Consider the following 24,950-nt stretch of genomic DNA (forward strand, 5'->3'; position numbering starts at 1 on the left):
GTTAAGGTTCACAATGGTAACAGTTGCTCTCAAGGGAATTACGTATCTAGTTAAGGGAAATATTCAAAAGAACAAGCATTCATTGAACGTTCACTATGTGCTAGGCACTCTGCTAGATGCTTGATATGCATTGTTTTTTCAGTCCTTGTAAGAGGACTTGTAAGAGTCCTATGACATAGGTAGAGGTATTGACTCAGAGAGGTTAAGTAACTTGTCCAAGATCACACAGCTACTAATGGAGGAACCTGGACCCATATTCGTATATGTCTGACACCTACTCCCATGATCATAACCTCCCCACCCAGAGACAACTTAAAAGACATGGGGCACTATTTGGAGGTCCAAAATCTGGAATGCAGCCAGCCAGGGGCTTCGAGAGTGAAGAGACACATTTTCTGAAGATGTCACTTGCTAGTTCTCCTCTCCTTTGTTTCTGCTACCTGTAGATACCCCGTGGTGCTCCCCCATCAAGGTGAAGTACGGGGATGTGTACTGCAGGGCCCCTCAGGGAGGATACTACAAAACAGCCCTGGGAACCAGGTGTGACATTCGCTGCCAGAAGGGCTACGAGCTGCATGGCTCTTCCCAGCTGATCTGCCAGTCAAACAGACGGTGGTCGGACAAGGTCATCTGCAAGCGTGAGTAGCCCGGCCCCATGTTGGGGCCTCGGGGCCATTCGGGGCCAAAGTTCTTTTGCTCTGAGATCAGGGATTTTTACTGAATGCTTTGTGGTCTTTGATGAGAAAAACTCCCCTTGTGAGCAGAAGCCATGCGTTAGTTCCTAAGATATGGCGGAAGTAAGATGACACATTTCAGACAGAGGGGTGCGATCAGCTGTTTGGAAAGGGGGAGAGAACAGAGGTCTGTTTAGCAAAGTGCTGGCCCCAGCAAAGGGTTTGGGGATTGAAAAACAGGACACACAGGTAAAGACACACTCTGCCATCAGGGGTCCCACAGAATAGCATTAGAGACAGACGTGTAAAACCCACCATAAGAATGGTGCTCTGCCATGGACTCCTGGTAGTAGACACAAGCGTCCTCCCAAGGAGTGGAACTTAGGGAGGCAAGGAGAGAATTACCGCGGAAGGATGCTGATTCCATGAAAGGCGCTGTGCCTCGGGGGAGAAGGTTGGAAGCACATTTCAGGGGCTGACTTTTAGCTTCCTGGAAAGTCATCTCATTTGGGAAACTGCAAGTGACACAGCATCGTTGAAGTGCATTTTAGAGGCCATTGCCGTTCAAAAAAGCTATGATGGAGCGCCTGCTGCGTGCCAAGCATTTCACATATATGCAATTTTTGCAACAATGCTATTGATATGGGTGCCATTACTTTATTGTTGGGAAACTGAGGTTGGGGTCTGCAGCCGTGTGATCCAGTCTAGGCAGACTACGCCTCTGGGTGACTATAGTGAACACTTTCAGTGCTTCCCCCACATGTCCCTGGATGCCCTGCTACCAGTTCTGTGTGTCCATCCCCCAGCTTCTGGGCGCTTTGCTCTTAATGACTTGCACCTTCGGTTGATCTTCTACCAAGGAAGAAGAGGCTCTGCGCCTTCAGAGGACTGCTTTCTTCGTTCTGACAGGGAGAGCATTCCCCATGGGCAGCCTGTAGCTGCCCAGTACTGACTGGTAAAGGATTAGGAAAGCCCAGCTGCCCTGCCTGGAGGCAGGGCAGACTCAGGCATCACTCACGCTCCAGATCTTCCCTGCGGAATCAGGCTGAGGCTGACTTTGCCTGAGTTGCTACCTTGCCCGGCTACCTCCCCTCCCACGTCCTGCCTCCCCCACCCTTCACTGGTCTCCCCTGGGAGCACTTTCTTAATCACTTGCACACAAATCCTGGTCTCAGCGTCCCTTTCTGAGGAGCCCAGCATAAGACCGTGGTTTAGCTGGGATGCCAACCCAAGCCAGTCTGGTGTAAAACTTTGTGTCCCTTCTGTGTGACATGCAACCATTGTTACCAAATGCAAGTTCATGTGCCTGTTGCACAGTGAGGCCAAACAAATCGAAACATCGGAGTTTGGAGCAGAGAAAGGTTATTGCAGGACCAAGCAAGGAGAACGAGTGGCTCGAGCCCAAACCCACCGCCCCACCAACTCCTTGAAAGGGTTCGGCACAGCATTTTTAAAGGCCAGGTGAGGGAGGGGTGTTGCAGGGTACACAATTCAGCTTGTACACGATTCTCTGATTGGCTGACGGTGAGGAAACGGAGGTTAACATTCTAGGCGCCAGAAGGTCTGGGGGCTACGTGCTCATGATCATCAAGTAGTTAATTTCTTCCATTTGGTGGTGGTTTTAGCATCTGAAAAACTCAGGGAATATGCATCAGGTGCTATTATCTGGGTCTTCAGAGAGGAGCTACAGCAGACGGTATGGGGGAGGGGTCTGCCCCGGGAAGGGCCCATAGGGTCCCGCTCGGTTACACTATCTATCATTTCTCTACTTCTATCAGTTATATTTCAATTAACTTCACCCTATGCTTTCAGAGCTTCCGGACTCTGAAACTCCGTGAACAAAATCTAAGTAATGCTGAATCTCTGGTTTTCTCTTTCTCAGAAAAGCGATGTCCTACCCTTGCCATGCCAGCAAATGGAGGGTTTAAGTGCGTCGACGGTGCCTACTTTAACTCCCGGTGTGAGTACTATTGCTCGCCAGGATACACATTGAAAGGGGAGCAGACAGTCACGTGTATGGACAACAAGGCGTGGAGTGGCCGACCAGCCTCCTGTGTTGGTAAGAGAATATCGCCAGCCCTCAGGAGGCGCCTGCTTTGGGAGGAGCAGGGGGTGTCCGTACAGTGGATTTTTAAGGAAGCATCCGTGTCCCGAATGTAAAGCATAAGCACCCCGTTTTGCTTTCAGTGGTTCTCTTCATCCCTATTTCTCTGGCTTAGCGCAGACCTAGCCTCAGTCTCTACGCTAGAGTTGACTTCACGGCTCATGGCTTTCCTCTGACTTTTGTCTCTCTCTTGGATTGCCGTTGAGGCAGCTGGAGGCTGGCAGAGGTACGGGGTAATCCCGCTGCTTTAGTTCAGGGATCTGCCCTGTAGCACTGAGCAGAGTTTTTGACATTGGCCGGACATTCCCGCAGAGAGCATCTCTGTGTCTTTCAGCTGGCAGACGTAGTTCCATTGTCATCGACTCCGGTAGTCAGCACTCAGTTTGTAAACTGGAAGGGATTTGGCTATTTTACCTTAGTCTGGATTTGTTGGGCAAATAGTAGTTCTTAGTTCTTTTTTTTTTTAACATCTTTATTGGGGTACAATTGCTTTACAATGGTGTGTCAGTTTCTGCTCTACAACAAAGTGAATCAGTTATACATATACACATGTTCCCATATCCCCTCCCTCTTGCGTCTCCCTCCCTCCCACCCTCCCTATCCCACCCCTCTAGGTGGTCACAAAGCACCGAGCTGATCTCCCTGTGCTATGCGGCTGCTTCCCACTAGCTGTCTACCTTACGTTTGGTAGTGTATATATGTTCTTAGTTCTTAGTTGTGGTTCGGGGAGCTGGAAATCTTTACAAATGCAGATTCATGGCTCCACCCCAGACCTGCTGAATCAGAAACTCTGGGGATGGGCCCCAGCACTTGGTGCTTTCATGAGCCTCGCAGGGCGTTTCAAAGTGCTTTAAGAGAGAGCCGCTGATCTGAGGCAGTGCTTCTCCAACTTGGGAATCACCTGGGAAACTTGGTAAAAATGCAGCTTCTGATTCAGTAGATCTGGGGTGTAGCCTGGGATTCTCTAGGGCAAGGTTTCTGAATCTTGGAACAAGGGACATTTGGGGTCAGATAATTATCCGTCCTGGGGTCCCATCTTTTGTACTCCAGGATGCTTAGCAGAGCCGTGGCTTTTACCCACTAGATGCCAGTAACATCTCCCCCCAACTCCCACTTGTGACAACCAAAAATGTCTTCAGACGTTGTCAAATGTCCCCTGGAGAGAGGAGAGGAAGGAGAAAAATCACTCCCCCCAACTCCTTGAGAATCACCCATCTAGGGGCAGTGGGTCCCTTCTCCCCACCCCCGCCCCTGCTACTTATTAGAATCACCTGAGTATCTTTTCGAACCTAGCCATGCCTTGGTCCAACCCTAGAGATTCTGATTCAATTAGTCTGATGTGGGACAGCTGGAGGAGGTGAGGGGCATTCTAAAAGCTTCCCAGGTGGTTTTCATATGCAGCCAGGATCCAGGACCATTGTCTGAGAGCAGTAGATCTGGTCCCCTGATCAGAAACATCAACATCAGAAATGCAGATTTCCGGACATGCAGGATTGCTGGATTCTGATGCTCTAAAGGTTGAGAACCTGCCTTAGAAGATCAAATTTGGGAAGAACTTTAGTACCTTTTTACTCAAAATAGTGCCCAGCAGTTTCAGCACCAGCAGGAAGCCTGTTGGAAATGGAGAATCTTGGGACCCATCCGAAGCTGGCAGGTCAAAATCCATATTTTAAGAAGATCCCCAGGGGATTCCTATGTCCTTTAAACGTTGGGGCAGACTGCTCTGGGACAGTGGTTTTCAACTTTGGCTGCCATTTAAATCTGAATATCTGGGGCCCTGGTATTTTTCCAAAACTCCCCCAAGTAGTTGAAAACCGCTGTCCCAGGAGACTGTTTACTCATAAAGCGTTAGAGCTGCCAGGACCCACCGCAGCAGAACATTCTAGTCCAATCCCCCGTCTACGGATGAGGCCTGAGAGGTCACCTGACTGGCTTGACGTTGTGTAGAGCCAAGCCTATGTCTCCAGGCTTTCAAGCTCAAAGTCCCTGGATCCGGAGACAGCTCTGGCACTGAGGTGCCGAGGCAGCTGGCCGCAGGAGCCTGGCTCCTGCCCTGCTTGGGTCTGCCCATCCTCCAGAGAGTCCTTCAGCTCAGTCTGCCCGTGTGCTTTACCCCAAGGACTCCTTCCTGACTGCTCAGAGCCTGGAGCAGATACTTCAGGAATGAGACTGAAACTGGATGCTACCCTCTGGGGGCAGTTGTACACCAACTCCTCTGGCCTTGGTCCCCAGGGTGTGTTCGTGATGGTACCACTGTCCACTGTATCCCCTGGCAGCATCAGCCGTTCTTACTCTGCAGTTATGTGGTTAATGAGCTATAGCCAGGGGACCTGGCCAAGATATGCTTGCAGGAAGGGGGACCCCTTCCAGGGCCTGAGCGTGGGCTCTTGTCTAACACCCGGAAATGAGTTGTCCGAGGAGATACACGTGCTGACAAAGCAGAAGAATTTATTGGGAAGGGGCGCCTGGGAGGAGAGCAGGAGGGTAAAGGAACCCAGGAGAACGGCTCTGCCACGTGGCTCGCAGTCTCAGGTTTCATGGTGGTGATGTGAGCTTTCTGGGTTGTCTCTGGCCAATCATCTTGCTCGTGCTTGGTCTGACTCAGGGTCCTGCCTGGTGGCGCACGCATCTCTCAGCCAAGATGGATTCCAGCGTGAGGGTTTCTGGGAGGTTAGGGCAGGACATATCGTCTCCTCCCTCCTCCTTTCAGCCCCTCCCGAATTCTTCCAGGTTAGTTGTTTTTTTTTTTTTTTTGGCTGCGTTTGGGTCTTTGTTGCTGCGCGTGGGCTTTCTCTAGTTGTGGCAAGCGGGGCTACTCTTCGTTGTGGTGTGCAGGTTTCTCATTGTGGTGGCTTCTCTTGTTGTGGAGCACGGGCTCTAGCCTCGAGGGCTTCAGTAGTTGTGGCACGTGGGCTCAGTAGTTGTGGCTCCTGAGCTCTAGAGCGCAGGCTCAGTAGTTGTGGTGCACGGGCTTCATTGCTCGGCGGCATGCGGGATCTTCCCGGACCAGGGCTCGAACCCACGTCCCCTACGTTGGCAGATGGATTCCTAACCACTGTACCACCAGGGAAGTACCCAGTTTAGTTTTACAAACATACTATGGGCTGGCATGTCTTGTCCTCCCTCCTTTTGGCCCCTCCCGAATTCGCCCGGTTATTTTTCAGCAGCAGCGCTGCGTTCTTTGTCGGGACCTCCTGCTGTGAGACAACCCAGGCAAGCGGTTGTCATCGTGCCTGGCCAAGGCAGGCAGTTTTGGTCAATGGTTCCCTACCAATGCGAGCAAAAACCTTCTACATCAGAGTCACAGCCTGGACCTTACCTTGTATCCATCTGACAAGAGCACCAGGTCCAGATAATTACTCAGATAACCGACTCAGATTTATTCCGAGCTTCTCTTTTTCTAGGATTTAGGTAGGAGTTTGAATTGATCGGTAACTGGGAAGACAGAAACCATTCTAGGTATTTCCAGCAGAGGAGAATTTAATAAGGGGCCTTGGTTACAAAAACATAGGAAGAGCTGGAGGAGCAAAAGAGGAAAAACATTGTTACGAGGGATTAGTTACAGCAGAAACCCATAGCAACCGAGGGCTAGGGGAGCAAAAGTGGCCTGGTAGTGTTACCCCAAATCCAGAAGCTCATGCTGATGTTGACATGTCTGTACCTGACACCATCATGGATGGGAATGAAGCCAGGGGCCCAGGAAGCCCTCACTGAAGCCCCTACCAGAGCATAATGGCTTCCATCTTCTTCCTGCCTTCTATTCTCATGAGAGTGCCTCCCATTGGCAAACCTAGCTGGTACCCAGCTGGCAGAAGGAGTCCAAGAAATGTCATTTCGTGACTTTTAGCACAGGCAGTAAAAGGGAGATGATAGAAACACTGAGCACCAACAGAATCTTCGGCACAGCAACCATTTGCTGAGGTCTTAGACATCTCCCCGTGAATCGCTGTACTTCTCGGCAAGGAGAAGAACGCAGAGCAGCCCCGCTCAGCCAGTGCAGGTAGGATAGCGCCCAGGCTGTGAGCTCTGGACACGCTCCTTTGGAAGGACATGACTTCAGGCCAGATGTTCAGGTCAGAAGAGCCCGTCGCAGATGTTGCTTTCACTCTCTCCCCTATGACTTGGTATGTGCAAGCTAGCTCTTCGAAACAAGCCCTCCCCCCCATTTTGGACTCTCTCTTTCCTCACATTGGAAGGGCCAGAGGTGATGGGATGGGAGGAGATACACATCTTCATGCTGAGCAAGCTTTGGCAGAATCTTCTAGGGATCACACTGTTCAGATGTCCAGATTGTGTGCAACAGTGCAAAGAAAATGCTGATTATTCGCAAAAAGCAACAAGCATGTCTTAAGCCAGACCAGATGTGCCTGGAACCTTCCCAGAGGGAGAGAGAAAGAACTAAGAAATGAACCCCAGTTTCAGGGCATTTATCTTAGAGCGGGCCAGGGCAAGGTTCAGGCATCTTTGGGGGAAGGGGAATTTGTGCGTGCAGTGAGGGGGGGGTGGGTAATGGTGAAAAGGGGACCCGTGAGCCACAAGAGAGCAATGAGCTCCCAGGAAAAGGAGAGAAATGGACAAAGCAAGCAGGCAATTCTTTCTTAGATTTTGTGACAGATAAGCTGGAGCTTGTCCCCGGTGAATTTTACTGCAGGGCTGTCATGGATACTTTTGGCTTAAATGTATTATTAAATTCGTTTAATGACTTTGTTTGTGTGTTGGCAAGGCTCAGGGGTCCTTGAGCACAGCTCAGAGCCTCAGCCTAGTTTAGGAGCTGACACATGGTGGCCGAGCATTTCCCAGATTTCCACACAGCCTTGAACAGTGCCTCTGGGCCAGAGCTGTACTGAGTGCTGAGGAAATCGTCTCAGTTCTCCTCCAGATCTGGAGGGAAGAGAGAACACTGGGCTTCCTTTTCACTCTGAGGTGGTGGTCTTTTCACTTTTCACTCTGTGGTCTGGCTAATTTGAAAGGACCGCAAGTTAAAACTCATTCTCTTAGGCAGCCCACACTCTGGCAGTGGGCTCAAATCCATGGTTATTTCAGAAACAGATATAGATAGAAATCAGTCAGTGTGGGAGAGACAACATACTGCAAATTGCAGGAGGGTAAAATATTTAGAGAGCCACAACTTCCATTGATATAAAAAAAAGTAAACCATAGAATGTAATAACTATTGTTTGGGGGGATTTTTTTTTTTCTTTTTTCCATTTTTAGTTCATTTCGGTTACATTGGCATTTAGATAGAACAATGGACAGTTAGAATTACGAGGCCCCATCTAGAGACCAGATTTTGAGTAGACACACGATTTCTCCTTTAGACCAACGGTTTTTCCTAGGCCAAAAGAGAAAGAGACCAAAATTCAAGTAAGTTTAAAATCCATGGGCAATGAAAACCGAGCAGGTATCTTTGGACATGAAGGGAGCCCCATTTCGTTTTTTTAACAGAGGTCCACATACAAACCAACTTGGTTTTTGGAATTACTCTTTGCTTGTTTTATATTTCCTACAGAATAGAATAGTTGGAGAGTTAACACAAATGGAAGTCTGGAATAAAAAAAAATCTGTGATTTTAGATATGAAAATTGATGGAATACGTTTCTGGCCTCCCAATCATCTGACAGCTGGGTTGACCCAATGACCCACAAGGAAGTTTGCTGGGCTGAATGGTATTATTTCCCGAGATTCAGTTGAGGATACAGATATCATGGGGCTAAGAATAAATGTGTCAGTGCGTTGTTGTAGATGCTCTTAACTCATATCGAATTTTTCCTGGGTTGACAAATACACATTTTCTTGCAAACTTTCAGGAAGCTAGTTTCAGCTTTGCAACAAGTTGCAATTTTTAGTTTGGTATCTTGCTTCTGGTGATAGTGACTTCTAATTGTGGAGTTCTTTGCTTCTCTTCTAGACTCTTCTGTCCATTGGGGAAAGTTTTCTAATACCTCATGGTGCCAAAGAAATGGAACCACATTCCAGAGACATCCGCAAGGATTACACTCTAGCTGGGGGAGGCAAGCAATGGGGCAAGTTTTCCGTGTGCAGGTTTGTTCTGCCTCTGCTCTTTCTTCCTGTGCCCCAGGAAATGACCGCCTCCTTCCTCCATCACCAACCTGCCAAAATTCCCCATCCAAACAACCGTGAAGAATACCATGGTTGTTTGAAACCACTAAGTTTTGTGTGGTCAGTTGTTTGGATGGGGAATTTTGGCAGGGCTCGGTGGCTCACCTCTGTTCCACATAGTAATGGCTGAAGTGCCTGACTGGGGCTGGAGGATCCAAGTTGGCTTCACTCCCATGTCTGGCATCTCACTCAGAGGCGGCTGGACTGGCTGGCATTTGACTGAGTCTCTTTCTCTCTCCCTTCGTAATTTCTCAGTTTCTCCACATGGCCTGTCCAGTCAGATAGTTGGACTTCCTTAGATGGCAGCTGGCTTCTGAGATAGTGAACAGCCGAAGGTGCCAGACTCTTTAAGGGCCTACACCTGGGACTGGCGTAGGGTCACTTTCCCTGCATTCTATTAGTCAAAGCAAGTCACAAGCCTGGCACAGATTCAGAGGGAGGGGAAACAGACTCCACCTCTTGCTAGGAGGAGCTGCATGTATATAAGGGGATTATGGGTGGCCATCTTTGCAGGAAATTCACCAGAGTATCCTTTGTTAGAAATCAGAGCTTAGAAATCATTAGTGATATACATCTTGGAAGATGCTATACCAAATTTGAAAAAAAAAAAAGGTGTGATTTCTTGTATCCCAGTTCACGTACTGTTAACAAGGCAAAGTCATAATGCCTTAAACAAGATAGAAGTTCTGTTCTCGTATAAATGTTTGTCCGGGGCAGCGTCCTAGACCCAAACTCCTTCTCATTTGTCCTTCCATCCTCAACTTGCAGCTTTCATCCTACAGTCGAAGATGCTGTCCCGGCTCCCCACCCCATGGACATTCAAACCAGGGTGGAAGCGGGGGTAGCCACACATACTTTTTGAAAAGCACATCACTTCTTCTGACGACCCACTGGTGGAAGCCATCCCATGGCCACACCTAACTTCAGACAAGCCTGGGAAATATAGTCTTTAATCTGGAGGGCCACAGGCCCGAGGAAACTTCTTTTGTGCTAAAAAAAGAAGGGAGATGGGAGAGCAGGTGAACACATCGACTGTACAGATTGAGAAGAAGTTGGTGTAAAAGATCAAGGGAGAAAAGAAGGGAGAAAAAGATTAGTTAAAAAGCCAGTTGGTGTAAATCAACTATACTTCAATAAAATAAAATTTAAAATTCAACAAAAAATCATATTATATACCGTATAGGTAAAAGTATTTATAGAAACAATTTGCATAAAAATTGAGGTTCTCATTGCAATAATCAGTTGTATTTAATAAAGAAAATGTATAAGATAGTTCCCAAACGTAAATCCAGTTGGAATGAGTTATGGAGGACATCAGAGAGGAAAGGAGCATTAAATGGAGTCCGCTTGCTGTGAGCAGCTGTGATGATCCTTTACATTCTTGAGATAAGAATATCACCTTGGGCTTCCCTGGTGGCGCAGTGGTTGAGAGTCCGCCTGCCGATGCAGGGGACACGGGTTCGTGCCCCAGTCCGGGAAGATCCCATGTGCCGCGGAGTGGCTGGGCCCGTGAGCCATGGCCGCTGAGCCTGCACGTCCTGAGCCTGTGCTCCGCAGCGGGAGAGGCCACAACAGTGGAAAAAAAAAAAAAAGGAATATCACCTTGCCTTAGAATGAGGTGGAGGGAGTGAAGAACGCGCATCCCCACCCCAGGTCAGGCAGTCCCAGACACAAGTTACTGTTATGTTCTGAAGTACCTATTCTTCATACCTCTAACAGTCATGTTCAAATACAGGTCTCCACTGGAAAACATTATTTAAGCAAACATTTTCGGATGCAGTTAATTTATAACCTTAGTTTAAAGGGGTTTTTCCCCTTGTTATCTGTTGGCCAGAACATTGCCCTTTTCACCCTCTTTCTTATTTCCACTACCTACCACCTACCACCTACCTGGTTAGACGTGTTCAATATTCCCAGGTATATAGTTTAGCTTCTCAGATAAACAGTAGTTGATAGAGTGCAGTATATTTGTTTCTGATATTTTTATATGCAGAGAAGAAACTAGAGCACAGAGGAGGGAGACAGTTTGTCAAATGTCTCCAGTGAGTGGGGCAGAGGCCAGGCTTTTCTGTGCAGAGTTGCACAGTTGCCACACAATAACTGGCTCTGTGGGCATCCTGACTCAACAAGGAATCATGATTATGTTTCTATAGTAACTTCGTTTATTTCATTCATGGAAATTTATAATAACTTAGAAAAAGCAATGATGGCCATGGCTGTATAATAATAGGCTTCAGTCCTGGAGCATCTGGGGAAGGGCAGGCCAGCTGGTCTCTTGAGCTGAAAGAGAGGCCATGACGCTGGAGGATGCAACAGAGTTCAGTCCTGCTGCCGCTCTTAAAGGATGTAAGGGGAAGCTGGAGCCGGCGACCATGGAAGAATGTGTGTGCAGAGGATGGAGGAAAACGCTAGGTCAGCAGCAGGCAGACATACAGAAGTGTTCGGCTGATTAAAATAATTGAAAAAGATGCGATCATGGCTTAGAATCTCAGACCACAAAGAAATTCCAAAAGAGAGGAGATGCTTCCCAGTCTATAAGTGGGGATGATAATAACAGTACTTAGTCTAGTAGGTGGTGGCGAGAATTCAATGAAATAATGCAGGGATAGTACTCCGCCTGGGGTGGACAGGTAGGAGGGTTCAGTAAATATTAGCTATTATTTTTAGTGCTTTATTTCTTCTTGTTTCTGGCTTGGAGGAACACCACTTCTGAAAAATTAGGCCAGTTTCAGCAGATCATTGTTAGCTGTCAGAAGCTGGCTTTCAGAAGCTCTGAGACTCTTCACCCAGATAACCTAATTTGGAGTGCTGTTTGCTCAGTGACAATGTCAAGTTTATAGGGAAAACAACCCAGCCTATCCTCCAGCTGTTTAGTTTACATGACACAGAGGGTAAGAGTATCTCTTCACTCTGACAATGTCACTCCAAGAAAATCTGGTAACACTAAGTAATTTTACAGTGAAATCTATCTCCTCTCCTCAGCCCCTCCCTTTTGGCTTTAAATTTTTAAAAAATAAATATGCCTTCTATTATGAGGTTGCCAACTGTATTTGGCCAGCAGGGGGCAGGTATTGTACACTTGTCTTCCTGATTCACCCAAAGCTGTGAAATGTTCATCTGAATTGTAAAGTATGTCTTCTATTACCTATCATAGTAAAACCAGGAAAAGGGGGATTATTTTTAAAAACGTATCAACTGAAAATAGACACCTCTAATGTATTTAAAGCAGCTTCCATTGCACCATCACATTTATAAACTTTATCAATTCTAAGAAGCATATTTCTTTTTCACATTTTACTATCCCTGAAATTAGGATGCATCTCACAATCGATAAGTGACTTAGATTCAGTAAAATATGGTAGTTATTCAATTTAGGATTAGTGTATTAGGGCTGTAAATTCACACTCCATTGAAGCATGCCATAGAATGAAAATGAATTTGGATAGCTGAAGACAAAATTGTTTAACAAATTATTCATAATTTCTTACCCTAAATAAAATGAGAAGTTATTGGACAAGACACAGGAGAAAGTATATGAAGACTTTACTTGGTGCATTTAGTCTCTCAAAGATGTTTGTAATTCAGAATCGAATGACATTTCATTTTCATTCAGGCTGTAGTAGCATGTAAATAATTACCAGCTGACATGTAAAGCAATGCAAATCCACATGTCGTTAATTTACTCTGCCCTCTTTAAATACATTCTCTACCTATTCAGAATCATCCAGTAGAATTTGCCAAAGGTTGAATTCCCCCTTCTTCTGATTTCACTTTAGCTATAATAAGATGAAATCTAAGGGAGTAAGAAATTGACATCTCATTTATTTCTAGCCCTCATTATCAACCCATCCTTGATAGTGAGGGGGCAGAAATTCTATTACCAGGTAGGGAAACTATTTGGGGAACTTTGGGAGGTCTTTGGAGGGTCAGAACCAAGGTAAAACTGCTGTCCCGAAATACAAAACCATAGGTGTGGTCCAGTGGCAGATGGAGGGGAGAGTGGACCCAGACAGATCATTGTTTAAGATATTGAGGAGTATGTTGGGGATAGACATAGCCAGGAGAGAGAGAGCTGGTTCCAGGGGTAAGTGCTCTAATTTGGGCTATAATTCACATTATCATTATTTACATGCCTGGCCTGAAATAAATCACTCTGAGCCTCAGTTTCCATATCTGTAAAATGAGCGCATTGGGTAATTCTTTTAAGCCTCCATAGCATTTACTTTTTTTTAAATAAGTAAATAAATAAATTTATTTATTTTTTGGCTGCGTTGGGTCTTCGTTGCTGTGCACAGGCTTTCTCTAGTTGCGGTGAGCGGGGGCTACTTTTCATTGTGGTGCATGGGCTTCTCATTGCGGTGGCTTCTCTTGTTGTGGAGCATGGGCTCTAGGCGCGCGGGCTTCAGTAGTTGTGGCGCATGGGCTTAGTTGCTCTGCGGCATGTGGGATCTTCCCCGACCAGGGCTCGAACCTGTGTCTCCTGCATTGGCAGGCGGATTCTTAACCACTGCGCCACCAGGGAAGTCCCTATAGCATTTACTTTTATGTAGCCTGGGGCAGTGTCATTTTATACCTCGTGTCATATTTCACATATGGTAACATAATCCCCCAACAGACTGTAGACTCTGAGAAGTACATGGTTCTCTTGCCTTTGTGCCTGCCCAAACCCAGCAGTTAGAATGATGCCTTGGGGAAGGCAGGTACTCACTAAAGATGTGTTGCCTTGAATGGAATGGAACTAGATGATACCTAAGGCACCTTTCTCTAGTCTCCTGTGACGCTGTCTTTAAAGCGGGAGGGACTCACAATGGCTGAATGACTTCTAGTTGAGTAACTGCCATATTGCCAAGTCAGCAGGCAGAGTTTGGAAGTCTGGGGAAGAAGTTGCTGTAGCTAATAAATTACCCCACGAGACACCTAGCAAGGCCAGCTGATTGCAGGTTTAGCAATGCACAGGTGAGTACTCAATCTTTAAAACTCAGCAGGCAAGAAGGGGCAAGATGAAGGGAGGGAAGAGAAATACAGAGGGGTGAAGAAACCCTTCAAAAGTGGGGAGCACCTAGACCTTTGGGCATGTCAAATGCTGGGTGTTGAACCCCAGGTTGATGAGATATTCCCTGCTGATGGCGAGAATATTCTGGTTCTGTTTGCAGATATAGAACCTCCTAGAATCAAGTGCCCAAGTGTGAAGGAACGCATTGCGGAACCCAATAAATTGACAGTCCGGGTGTCCTGGGAGACCCCTGAGGGAAGAGACACAGCAGATGGCATTCTCACTGAGTAAGTGCAACTTGGCAGCTGGAATGATGCTGCCTCTTTTATGTGAGACATTCACTACCGAGAGTCAGGAAGTGTATCTATGCTGGTCAGTTTATGCTTTCAGACTCAGTACAGCACTCTTCCAGCCATTCCTCATTCATTTCTTTATTTTTCTTCACCGTCCGACATACTATATTTTTCACTTTCGTATTTGTTTATTGCCTGTCTCCACTACAGTATGTTCGCTGCCATATCCCTAATGCCCAGAACCATGCCTAGCACCTAGTTGGTACTCAGTAAATATCTGTTAAAGGAAAGAAAGGAAGTAAGACGACGGGGTGGTGGGAAGAAGGGAGGAGAAGAGACGGAAGGAGGAAGAGGAAGCCAACTGGTAAATTCAGGGATGGACTCACCCCCATTGCCTGCCAGGGGCCCCTCCCCAGACCTTCCTAAGCCACCACCTCACTGGGAACCTCTGTGTCTCCCAGGTGGAGCCCGATGTTGCCCCCCTTGTGCTCTGTGAGTCTATCCCTTGTGTTTTGGCACCTGCTTCTTTCAAAACATTTGATTTTTATTTTTTAAAACTTGCAACCACATGAAACACTTAAAGAAGCAGCTTAAAAAAAAGAGAGAGACGGGGGCTTCCCTGGTGGCGCAGTGGTTGAGAGTCCACCTGCCGATGCAGGGGACACAGGTTCGTGTCCCGGTCTGGGAGGATCCCACATGCCGCGGAGCGGCTGGGCCCGTGGGCCATGGCCGCTGAGCCTGCGCGTCCGGAGCCTGTGCTCCGCAACGGGAGAGGCCACAACAGTGAGAGGCCCGCGTACCGCAAAAAAAAGAAAGAAAGAAAGAAAAAAGAGACGGGATCTTCTGCCTTCTTCCTTTCCCCCATTCTCCAGGACCAACTGCATGAGTAGTTTGAGATACATCCCAAATGTTTTTAAAAATGGGTGGTTCCCTTCGGTGAAGTTCAGCCACATGTTGTTCTAATCTAGCATATGGGCCTATGCCCCTGCGGCTATTTGCTGGGCCCCCACCTTCCCTGAAGGCCACTACTTCATGTCAGCACGTTCACATCCATGCTTTAAAGTTCACCGTCCTGCTAGACCTCCTTACCGAGTTTCCATCTGTGGGCAAAGAATACCTCTGCCTTACCCCCTGGTGAGCCATACAGCAGGGAAAGACTTTCTAGAATCCTGTCAACCCAGGCTGGGCAAGAGGAAATGTTTTAAAGCAATTATTAGCCATAATAGAACATCTTCTACTAGCAAGAGCCTGAGTCTCTCACCCGTAGCAGGACATTTTGTTCCTGCAGCCTGATAATGATCTCCCTGTGCACCATCTAGCTTAGATCATAATTGTTACGTTTCCCCTTGTAACTCCTCAAAGATAAACTTTGAGTATTAAGAAAAGTATTTATTTGTTGTTGTATACACATGTCACAAACCCCTAAGGAGAAACTTTAGGCAATTGGGATGAAAAAATAAATCACAGTTGATAGAATCAGGGATTGGGTTTTAACTATTGTTGAATCTTTTGGGACCCAGCACAATGCCTGGCTAACCCCTAGCCCATAATAGGTTCTTACATTTTTTTCACAACTGTGATCGCTATTGAAATCTGGTATAATAAACACACAATATCAGGTCATCAGATGACTCTATCAAACAAGGATATTCACCTTGGCATGTCTGTGGGTAACCTGTGTGTTATGGTTAGAAATGTGACTTTTTTTTTTTTGGCGGTACACGGGCCTCTCACTGTTGTGGCCTCTCCCGTTGCGGAGCACAGGCTCCGGACGCGCAGGCTCAGCGGCCATGGCTCACGGGCCCAGCCGCTCCGCGGCATGTGGGATCTTCCCAGACCGGGGCACGAACCCAGGTCCCCTGCATCGGCAGGCGGACTCTCAACCACTGCACCACCAGGGAAGCCCAGAAATGTGACATTTTGAAGGCGCGTCTTAGTAGCCCCGACGCCTCTGTTCAGAGCAGCTGTCGGCTTCCTGAGCTCTACAGCTCAGAGCCGGCGGAGGCGTGGAGCAGGACGCTTCCTTGGGCAGAAGGAGGGGTTCAGAGAAGGCCGTCTTGTCCCCTTTTCAGCTCTTGCTTGGCCTCCTTGCTTCTCTGACATTTCTCTTCCCCATGTGTTTTGGAAGCTCCTGTTATATAGTCCCCTTCTAGGAGGGAAGGTTCTAGTGTCAGGCACTGAGACAAGTGCTTCCTGTGAGCTCCCTTAGTTACTCCTTATGACTGTTATTTGCATGTCAGATGAAAGAGTGTCTCCAAGAGGTGAGCAGCCACTCACATTGGAAGTCTGATTCCTTTCAGGTTCATCTGCTTTTAAATTGTGCTTCTTGAGGACCTTAAAGCATCTAAGGTTCAAAGTGACGCGTCTCTAATGGTGGGATTTCTGGCACTTTCCTAACATCCCTCACTTCACCCTTTTACAAGTAAACAGCTACCTTGTCCACCTATGTGGAAGGTTCTCCTCAATGGTGACAGTGATAATTTCACATGCCTGTTATTAGCCAATATTTCTCATTATTTCTAAGAAGTATAGAGAGAAGGGAAATTATCTATTGAAAAACAAACAAAACCTGGCATTTGATCATGTTGTACCTACTGATGTTCTTATCAGACAACCAAGAAGAAAGATGCAGGAGTCACCCATGCTGTGTGACCTTGGGCAAGTTCCTTGATCTTTTGGTGCCTCAATTTCCTCATCTGTGAAATGGGGATAATAATGCCTACCTCATGGGGTTGTTGTGAGGATTAAATAAACTAATATATGTAAAATGCCTAGAACCATGCCTGACATGTATAAGGTTTATGTACGTGCAAAGAACAATAATAATAATAACTTATTATTAATAATAATAACTTAAGTTATTATTATTATTAGGATCACCAAGGAATCACAGTGAACTTGCCTTTTGCTCAGGAAAGGTCTCCACCCAGATAGAAAAAGCAGAGAAAGTTCTAGCGCCCCCTGCAGGCCCAAGTTGCCAATGAGTGCTTGGACTTCCCTCTCAAATGATTTTCCTCACAGAAAATTCCTTCATTCTCCCAACAGGGAGGCAATGCAGGTCCCCCTTGGAACAAAGGAAGGAAGAGTTGGGCCCTGGGTTCTGAGCATCCCCCATCCTCTGTTCTACATTCCAACGAGAAAAATAAATCTGAACTTCCCAGGAATTGGGGACTTCCATTTTTCTGGTCTCAAACCGCTCTTCCAAAACAGAGTAAAGCTCAGGAAATTCTATTCTTTGAGAATTCAAGTAGTAAAACTGGTCTAATGGCTGTCCCTTGGAGTCTCTGTATCTTGGGCAGAATGGGTACTCAACAAATGCCCGTGATGCCCCTCTTTGATCATTACGCCCATCACGGCCCAGTTGTCGTTAGGCCTACAATGATCATCTTTGGTGTTTCTGATTTTTTTCCCCCTTTAAGTGTTATCCTAAAAGGCCTACCCCCAGGCTCACATTTTCCAGAAGGAGACCACAAGATCCAATACACAGTGTATGACAGAGCTGAGAACAAGGGCATTTGCAAATTTCGAGTTAAAGTAAGAGGTAAGATGACTGGTTCTTGGCTTTTTCTCTCTTTATAAGAACAAAGGGAAACAGAGCCTTAAGCAAGAACCCTCTGTGAGTGGCCACTGCCAGAGGGAGACTAGCCAGCTCTGGATTCGCCTCTGATCATGAGGCTAGGGGAAGGGTGCTATCTTAATGCCTGAATTTCACAATTCCGATCCGGATGAGGTCCAGTGCTGGCCGATTGAAGGAGTCCGAGAGAGCAGTGAGTTTGTCTCACGTGAGCCCACAGCTGGCTGTCCCAGAAGAGTATTATTCAATAACTTTTCCACCCCTGGGCTTCGGTGACCAGCTAAAGCCTGTAAGTCCTTCTACTGATATGAAGGACGTTAGGAGAACCCCCCGCCCCAGCTGGGGTCACCAGGAGACCATGTTCTTGGTGTTCTAGAACTCTTGGTCTACCTGAAAAAAAAGGTTTATTTTATGCCTCAATGGGCAGTTACTTAACTAACCATCCTTCCTCCTTATTCTTCTGAGTTCAACCTCCTCATCTGGAACACAGGGGGCTAAATCAGTTCATCTCAGTGGTCTTGTTAGTATGAACAATGACCATCCCAAGGCCCACCCACTGGCCAGAGAGCTATGCCTGCCCCCATGCCTGCCCCCTCGCTCGTTTTCTGGTGCTTCTGAACCCTCCCCTTCCCTGGTTACTTTGTGGCGGGGAGCTCAGCACTGAGCCCCCTCTGGGCTTGTGTCCCACACAGTCAGACGCTGCGGCAAACTCAACGCCCCAGAGAATGGCTACATGAAGTGCTCCAGCGACGGCGATAATTACGGGGCCACCTGTGAATTCTCCTGCATCGGAGGCTACGAGCTCCAGGGGAGCCCTGCCCGAGTGTGTCAGTCCAACCTGGCCTGGTCTGGCACAGAGCCCACCTGTGCAGGTACGAGGGTACAGTGCAGGTACGAGCCCTCTCTCCAGCCAGCAGCAGACCCTGAAGACCCTTTGGCCCAGATTTCCAGTACAGGGAGGAGGGAGGGCTTCGTTCTGTATACCGTGAAAGGTTCGGTGCCAGCCCTCTTCATCGGATGGGTGAAAACAGTCCTCGGATCCCCGGGCAGCCCACCTCGCCTGCCCTCCTCCTGTGCCTCTGCCTATCTTCTGATTTCTCGCTCATGTCCTGTAAGGAGGAAGCTGGAGGTGGGAGCCCAGAGCCCATTATGAATCAGCACAGTCTGTACGCTTGTTCCTCCCTTCTACAAATGTAAGGATCTTTTTTACAAAGCCAGTACACTGCTGCGCACAGATGATAGAATGCCTGCTTTGCAGCACTGGCTGGAAAGTCCCGCAGACCTTGGGCATTTGGAATCTTTCCTCCTAATGTCAAAGGAGGAGGATAATACTTTGCCCACTCCTGGAGTGGTTGTAAGTATTAAATGAGGTCATCTATTCAACAGTGGAATTGAGCGGGGCCTGGCACAGGGTAAACTCTCAATACCTGTCAGTTATTACTGAGGAACACAAATTGGGCTGGGTAGCGATCATAGTGTGGAACTTTGGGCTGGCCAGAAAATTCCAGACATGTCTTTTATTTCTATACTTCACTGCTTTCTCGTTTCCTGGTACTTTCTCATCTTTATGCTTTCCCTTAATCCCAGCCGTTCAGAGTTAGCTGAGAGACAGAGACAGAGACACAGACACATAGGTTGTCAGCTAAATGCCTGAGGCTCTTCAATTTCATACATCAAAGTACAAAGAACATCCCTCTTTCCTTCCCTGTCTCATTTCCTGAGGCAGGAGAGGAATGCCCACCCCCCAGGCCTAGCACAAATACCCACATCCTCATCCCCAGAACCTGTGAATATATTAGGTTACGTAGCAGAAGGCACTTTGCACATGTAATTAAGTTAAGGATTTTGAGAATGGGGAGGAAGAGCGTGGATTAACCAGGTGGGCTCAATGGAATCACAAGCGTCCTTATAAGAGGGAGTCAGACGTGCTCTCAGAGTCAGAGAAAACGACGAGGGGAGCGGAGGTCGGAGAGGAGAGAGGCTGGAAGATGCTATGCTGCTGGCTTTGAAGGTGGGGGAAAGGCTACGAGCCAACAACCTCGCCTTTACCCCAGTGAAACCCGTCCCAAACTTCGGACCGCCAGGATTGTAAGAGAATGTGTGTTTGTTAAGCCACGGGGTTTGTGGTGACGGGTGATAGGCAGCGAGAGGAAACTAACACACTTCCCCACTCCCTAGCCCAGTGCTCCCTTGGGAACCACCTCCTGAATAAACTAATATTTCCAGTTGAATCTTTATCTCAGGGTTTACTTCTGACACATATGGTTCTGTGTCTCATCACAGGCTGTGTTGAGTCAGAACCAGTAGAGAGTTTCTGACCTGTCTGGCCATTTCTGATTACAGCCATGAACGTCAATGTCGGCGTCAGAACAGCCGCTGCGCTTCTGGATCAGTTTTATGAGAAAAGAAGACTGCTCATCGTGTCCACGCCCACAGCCCGAAACCTCCTCTACCGGCTGCAGCTGGGGATGTTGCAGGTGAGTCCTTGCAGCAGGGCCAAGGCGGGAGGGAGACCTCTGCACAGGAAGGGCCCAGTCATTTCATTAAAAGCAAAGGCCAGATTCAGTGCCTCATCCATTTCCCGGGAGCTTCAGGAACCGGCACTTCAGAACTCCCCCATTCATTTCTGGCTCTGGGGCGTAACCTAATTAACATTGACTCCCCAGAGCTAACCCAATCGTTTTCCAACTAATGAGGTTTGGTCGTCTTCACTAATAAGCCTAATTGACATGCTGTCCAGGTTCAGCCAAAGAGCAAATTGTCTTTGCTGAACCCGTCCAGGATATGACTGCGAGGGAGGCGATCGAGCAGTTGTTGGCCCTAAAGGCTGGCTCGAGGGATGAGAGGGGTCTAGGAGCCCTCGGGCCCCACATCCTGCTGCAGGGAGCTTCCCCAGCTCTCACGGAGCTCCTCAGAGAGGGATAACCATCCTTTAGAGAAGCGGTTCTCCAGGTGTGCTCTGTGAGCCAGCAGCGTCAGTATGACCTGGGAGCTTGTTAGAAATGCAAATTCTCGACCCCCATCCCAGACCTGCTGGATCAGAAACTACATTTTAACAAGACCTTCAGGTGATTCCTAAGAACTTCAAAGTTTGATGGGGGGCGCTTTGCTAGGGAATGTGCCCTTTTTAGCTGTGTAAGTTTTGTAGCTACAGAATGAGGCAACCAGTGTCTTTTGGGGAAAAAACCAAACAAGCTAGAAACTGAAAGGATTGAATTAGAACTTGTTTGATTTCTGTCCTGAAGTGTGTTGTCAATAAGAGTGGCCAGTCTGATTGAATGCTAAAGAGGTAGGATGTTATGCTGGGTCATGGACACGGTGCTGCACATTTGGGGAGGAGTGTTTCATTCATGTATTACAGTGAATAGAACTAGGTTTTTAGAACAATCTTGGTTTAATCAAAGGCTACAATGTAACTTCTCGTTTCAGCATTAAGACAATGCATAATGATAAAACTTTGTTTATTCTCCCTACGTACTTGGACTTCCCATGAACTCTGAAGAGCCATATAAACATTTTGGGCTCCTTTGATAGGAACCCAATTCATCTCATCTTTAACCCCAGTCCCTGCCACCTGACGTCCACCTTGTGTCGCCTCATCCCGGCTAGGGAGTTGCTCTTTGGTTAGCACAAGCCCGCACCACTCCATTGTGTGGGAAATTGGCCTTGCAGGCTCTATTTCACAACCATACGTTTCCTGACCTTTTCTTTCCCTCTCTCTTTTTTTTTTTTTCTTTTGGCTGCATTGGAAATTCGTTGCTGCATGCGGGCTTTTCTCTAGTTGTGGTGAGCAGGGGCTACTCTTTGTTGCAGTGCGCAGGCTTCTCATTGTGGTAGCTTCTCTTCTTGCGGAACACAGGCTTTAGGCACGCAGGCTTCAGTAGTTGCAGCATGCAGGCTCAGTAGTTGTGGCACGCGGGCCCTAGAGCATGTGGGCTTCAGTAGTTGCAGTGCGTGGGCTCAGTAGTTGTGGTGCGTGGGCTCTAGGGCACACGGGCTTCAGCAGTTGTGGCTCGAGGGCTCTAGAGCGCAGGCTCACTAGTTGTGGTTGCACAGGCTTAGTTGCTCTTGCGGCATGTGGGATCTTCCTGGCCCAGGGATCTAACCTGTGTCCCCTGCACTGGCAGGCGGATTCCCAACCACTCTGCCACCAGGGAAGTCCCCTGACCTCTTCTTAGTTCCATGGAAAAATGAAAAAGCCAGACAACTTGCTTTTCCTCTGCGTGGCAAACTATGGCTTTGTAAGTAAAATTTTATTGAAGCACAGCTGAGTAGTTAGGACAGAGACCATCCAGCCCCATGAAACCTAAAACCTTTACTATCTGGCCCTTTACAGAAAATGTTGGCTGACCCCTGCCCTAGTCTATCCTATTCCTTCAGGTACTTGCTAAATTACTAATCAACTAGTTGGAGAAGATATTTGCTACCAAGGTGTTTATATGTGACCCCCCCAACATATTTACATTGGTATTTTAAGCAGAACCTTCAAGGAAAGGTTTGATTGGCTTATGTGATTCAGTTAGAATAATAAAAATGTATATTTCTACCTTTTCTAACTTGTCTACCAATTCTGTCACCCCAGAGATATTTCAGTGGAACTGTAATAAAAACTTGGTGTTCTAATAATTCAGCAGTTTAAATTTTCTTTTCCCATTTAGTCATATTCATCTTAAATTACTTTTTTCTTCCCTTACTGCCATTGGCATTCCCGATGAGATTTTCTGGCATATGGTTGAGTGGGTCACGTTCCCGAGGCTCTTGCCAAGAGCCAGCTCTGGGGGCTGGAACTTTTTTTTTTTTTTTTTTTTTTTTTGCGGTACGCGGGCCTCTCACTGTGTGGCCTCTCCCGTTGTGGAGCACAGGCTCCAGACGCACAGGCTCAGCGGCCATGGCTCACGGGCCCAGCCACTCCGCGGCATGTGGGATCTTCCCGGACCGGGGCACGAACCCGTGTCCCTGCATCGGCAGGCGGACTCTCAACCACTGCGCCACCAGGGAAGCCCCATTTTCTTTTTTTTAAAAATTGAGGTATGATGGACATATAACATTAGTTTCAGGTGTACAACATAACGATCAATACTTGTATATATTGCAAAACGATCACCACAGTAGTCCATTTAACACCCATCACCATACCTAGTGGCGAAATTTTTTTTCTCATGATGAGAACTTTCAGGATGCACTCCCCTAGCTACTTTCAAATATACAGTACAGTATTATTAACTAGAGTCACCAAGCTGTATATTGCGTCCCCATAATTTTTTCATTTTATCACTGTAAATTGTACCTTTTGACCCTCTTCACCCATTTTGCCAGCCCCCAGCCCCCACCTCAGGAAAACACCAATCTGTTCTCTATATCCATGAGCTCAGTGTTTTTCTTTTAAGATTCTACACATAAGAGAGATCATATGATATTTACCTTTTCCTCTTTTTACTTCACTTAACATAATGCCCTCAAGGTCCATCCATGTTGCAGATGGCAAGATTTCACTCTTCTGTGGCTAAATAATGTTCCATTCTACCTATCACACGTTCGTCATCCATTCATCCATCAGTGGACATTGAGGTTGTGTGCATAGCTTGGCTATTGTAAATAATGCTGCACAGAACATGGGGATGCTTATATCTTTTCAAGTTAGTGTTTTTCTTTGGATAAATACCCAGCAGTGGAATTGCTGGATCATATGGTAGTTGTATTTTTAATTTTCTGAGCACCCTCCATACTGTTCTCCATAGTGTCTGCACCAATTTTACATTCCCAACAACAGCACACACGCTCCATCCATGGAGAGCAGCAGTGCTGTTATGTCTTTTTGACGATGGCCATCCTAATAGGCATGAGGTGATACCTCATGACTTTTGATTTGCATTTTTCTAATGACTAGTGATATTGAGCATCTTTTCATGTATCTGTTGGCCTTTCATATATCTTCTTTGGAGAAATGTCTATTAAGGTCTTTTGCCCATTTTTAAATTAGAGTATGTATTTACTTGCTATTGAGTTGTATGAGTTCTTTAGATATTTTTGGATATTAACCCCTTATCAGATACATGGTTTGCAGTTTTTTCCCCCCATTTTGTAGGTTGTCTTTTCACGTGTTGATAGTTTCTTTTTACTGTGCAGAAGCTTCTTAGTTTGATGTAATCCCACTTGTTTGTTTTCTTCATTTTGTTGCTAGTGCTTAAAGTGTCATATCCAAAAATCATTGCCAAGACCTATATCAAGGAGCTCTTTTTCCTGTTTTTTCATCTAGGAATTTCATGGTTTCAGATCTTACATTTAAGTCTCTAATCCACTTGAAGTTCCTTTTATAAGTAGTATAAGATAGGGGCTTTTTTTTCATTTTTTTACATGTAAATATCCAGTTTTTTCAGCACCAGTTATTAAAGAGACTGTCTTTTCTCCATTGAATATTCCTGGCTCTTTTGTCAAATATTAGTTGACTGTGTATGCTTGGGTTATTTCTTGGCTCTCAATTCTGTTCCATTTGATTTTTTTGTTTGTTTTTAGGCCAGTACCATACTGTTTGAGTTACCATAGCTTTATAGTATAGCTTGAAATTAGAAAGTGTGAGGCCTCCTGCTTTGTTCTATTCTCTAAGGATGGCTAGGTTATTTAGGGGTCTTTTGTGGTCTCTACAAACTTTAGGATTGTTCTTTTTTTCCCTACTTATGTAAAATGCCATTAGAATCTTTTGGCTTTTCACCACTGAGTATGATGTAAACTGTGGGAGGTACCTTCTTTGTCTACCAGAGTTTTTTTTTTAGTCATGAACAGAAGTTGTATTTTGTCAAATACTTTTTTCTCCATATATTGAGATGATTTTTTTTCATTCTATTAATCTGATGTATCACATTGATTTGTGTATGTTGAGCCATCATTGCATCCTAAGTATAATTCCACTTGGTCATGCTGAATTATCCTTTTAATATGCTGTTGAATTCAGTTTGCTAGTATTTTGAGAGTTTTTGCTTCTATATTAATCAGGGTTATGGATCTGTATTTTTCTGATAGTGTCCTTTTTCTGACATTGGTGTCAAGGTAATGCTGACCTCATAAAATGAGTTTGGAAGTGTTTCCTCCCTTTCTATTTTTTTGGCAGAGTTTGAGGATTAGTGTTAATTCTTCTTTAAATGTTTGGCAAAATTCACTAGTGAAGCTATCTGGTCCTGGGCTTTTCTTCACTGGG

The 24,950-nt window shown here is 46.5% G+C and overlaps 1 protein-coding gene across 3 annotated transcripts in view; it reads left to right on the forward strand.

Moving 5' to 3' along the window:
• SRPX (sushi repeat containing protein X-linked) overlaps nucleotides 1-24,950 on the forward strand; it is a 100,401-nt gene that overhangs the window by 50,262 nt on the left and 25,189 nt on the right. For 2 of the 3 annotated variants that reach the window (XM_004318042.4, XM_019943518.3), the window contains 6 exons: nucleotides 447-638; nucleotides 2,557-2,733; nucleotides 14,052-14,178; nucleotides 17,604-17,725; nucleotides 18,451-18,630; nucleotides 20,102-20,235. In XM_004318042.4, the coding sequence (XP_004318090.3) occupies nucleotides 447-638; nucleotides 2,557-2,733; nucleotides 14,052-14,178; nucleotides 17,604-17,725; nucleotides 18,451-18,630; nucleotides 20,102-20,235 (932 nt within the window). The remainder of the gene's footprint in view (nucleotides 1-446; nucleotides 639-2,556; nucleotides 2,734-14,051; nucleotides 14,179-17,603; nucleotides 17,726-18,450; nucleotides 18,631-20,101; nucleotides 20,236-24,950) is intronic. The other variant, XM_019943519.3, reaches the window with a different exon arrangement.

This window comes from Tursiops truncatus, chromosome X, assembly GCF_011762595.2.
Source record: "Tursiops truncatus isolate mTurTru1 chromosome X, mTurTru1.mat.Y, whole genome shotgun sequence".
Classification (NCBI taxonomy): domain Eukaryota; kingdom Metazoa; phylum Chordata; class Mammalia; order Artiodactyla; family Delphinidae; genus Tursiops; species Tursiops truncatus.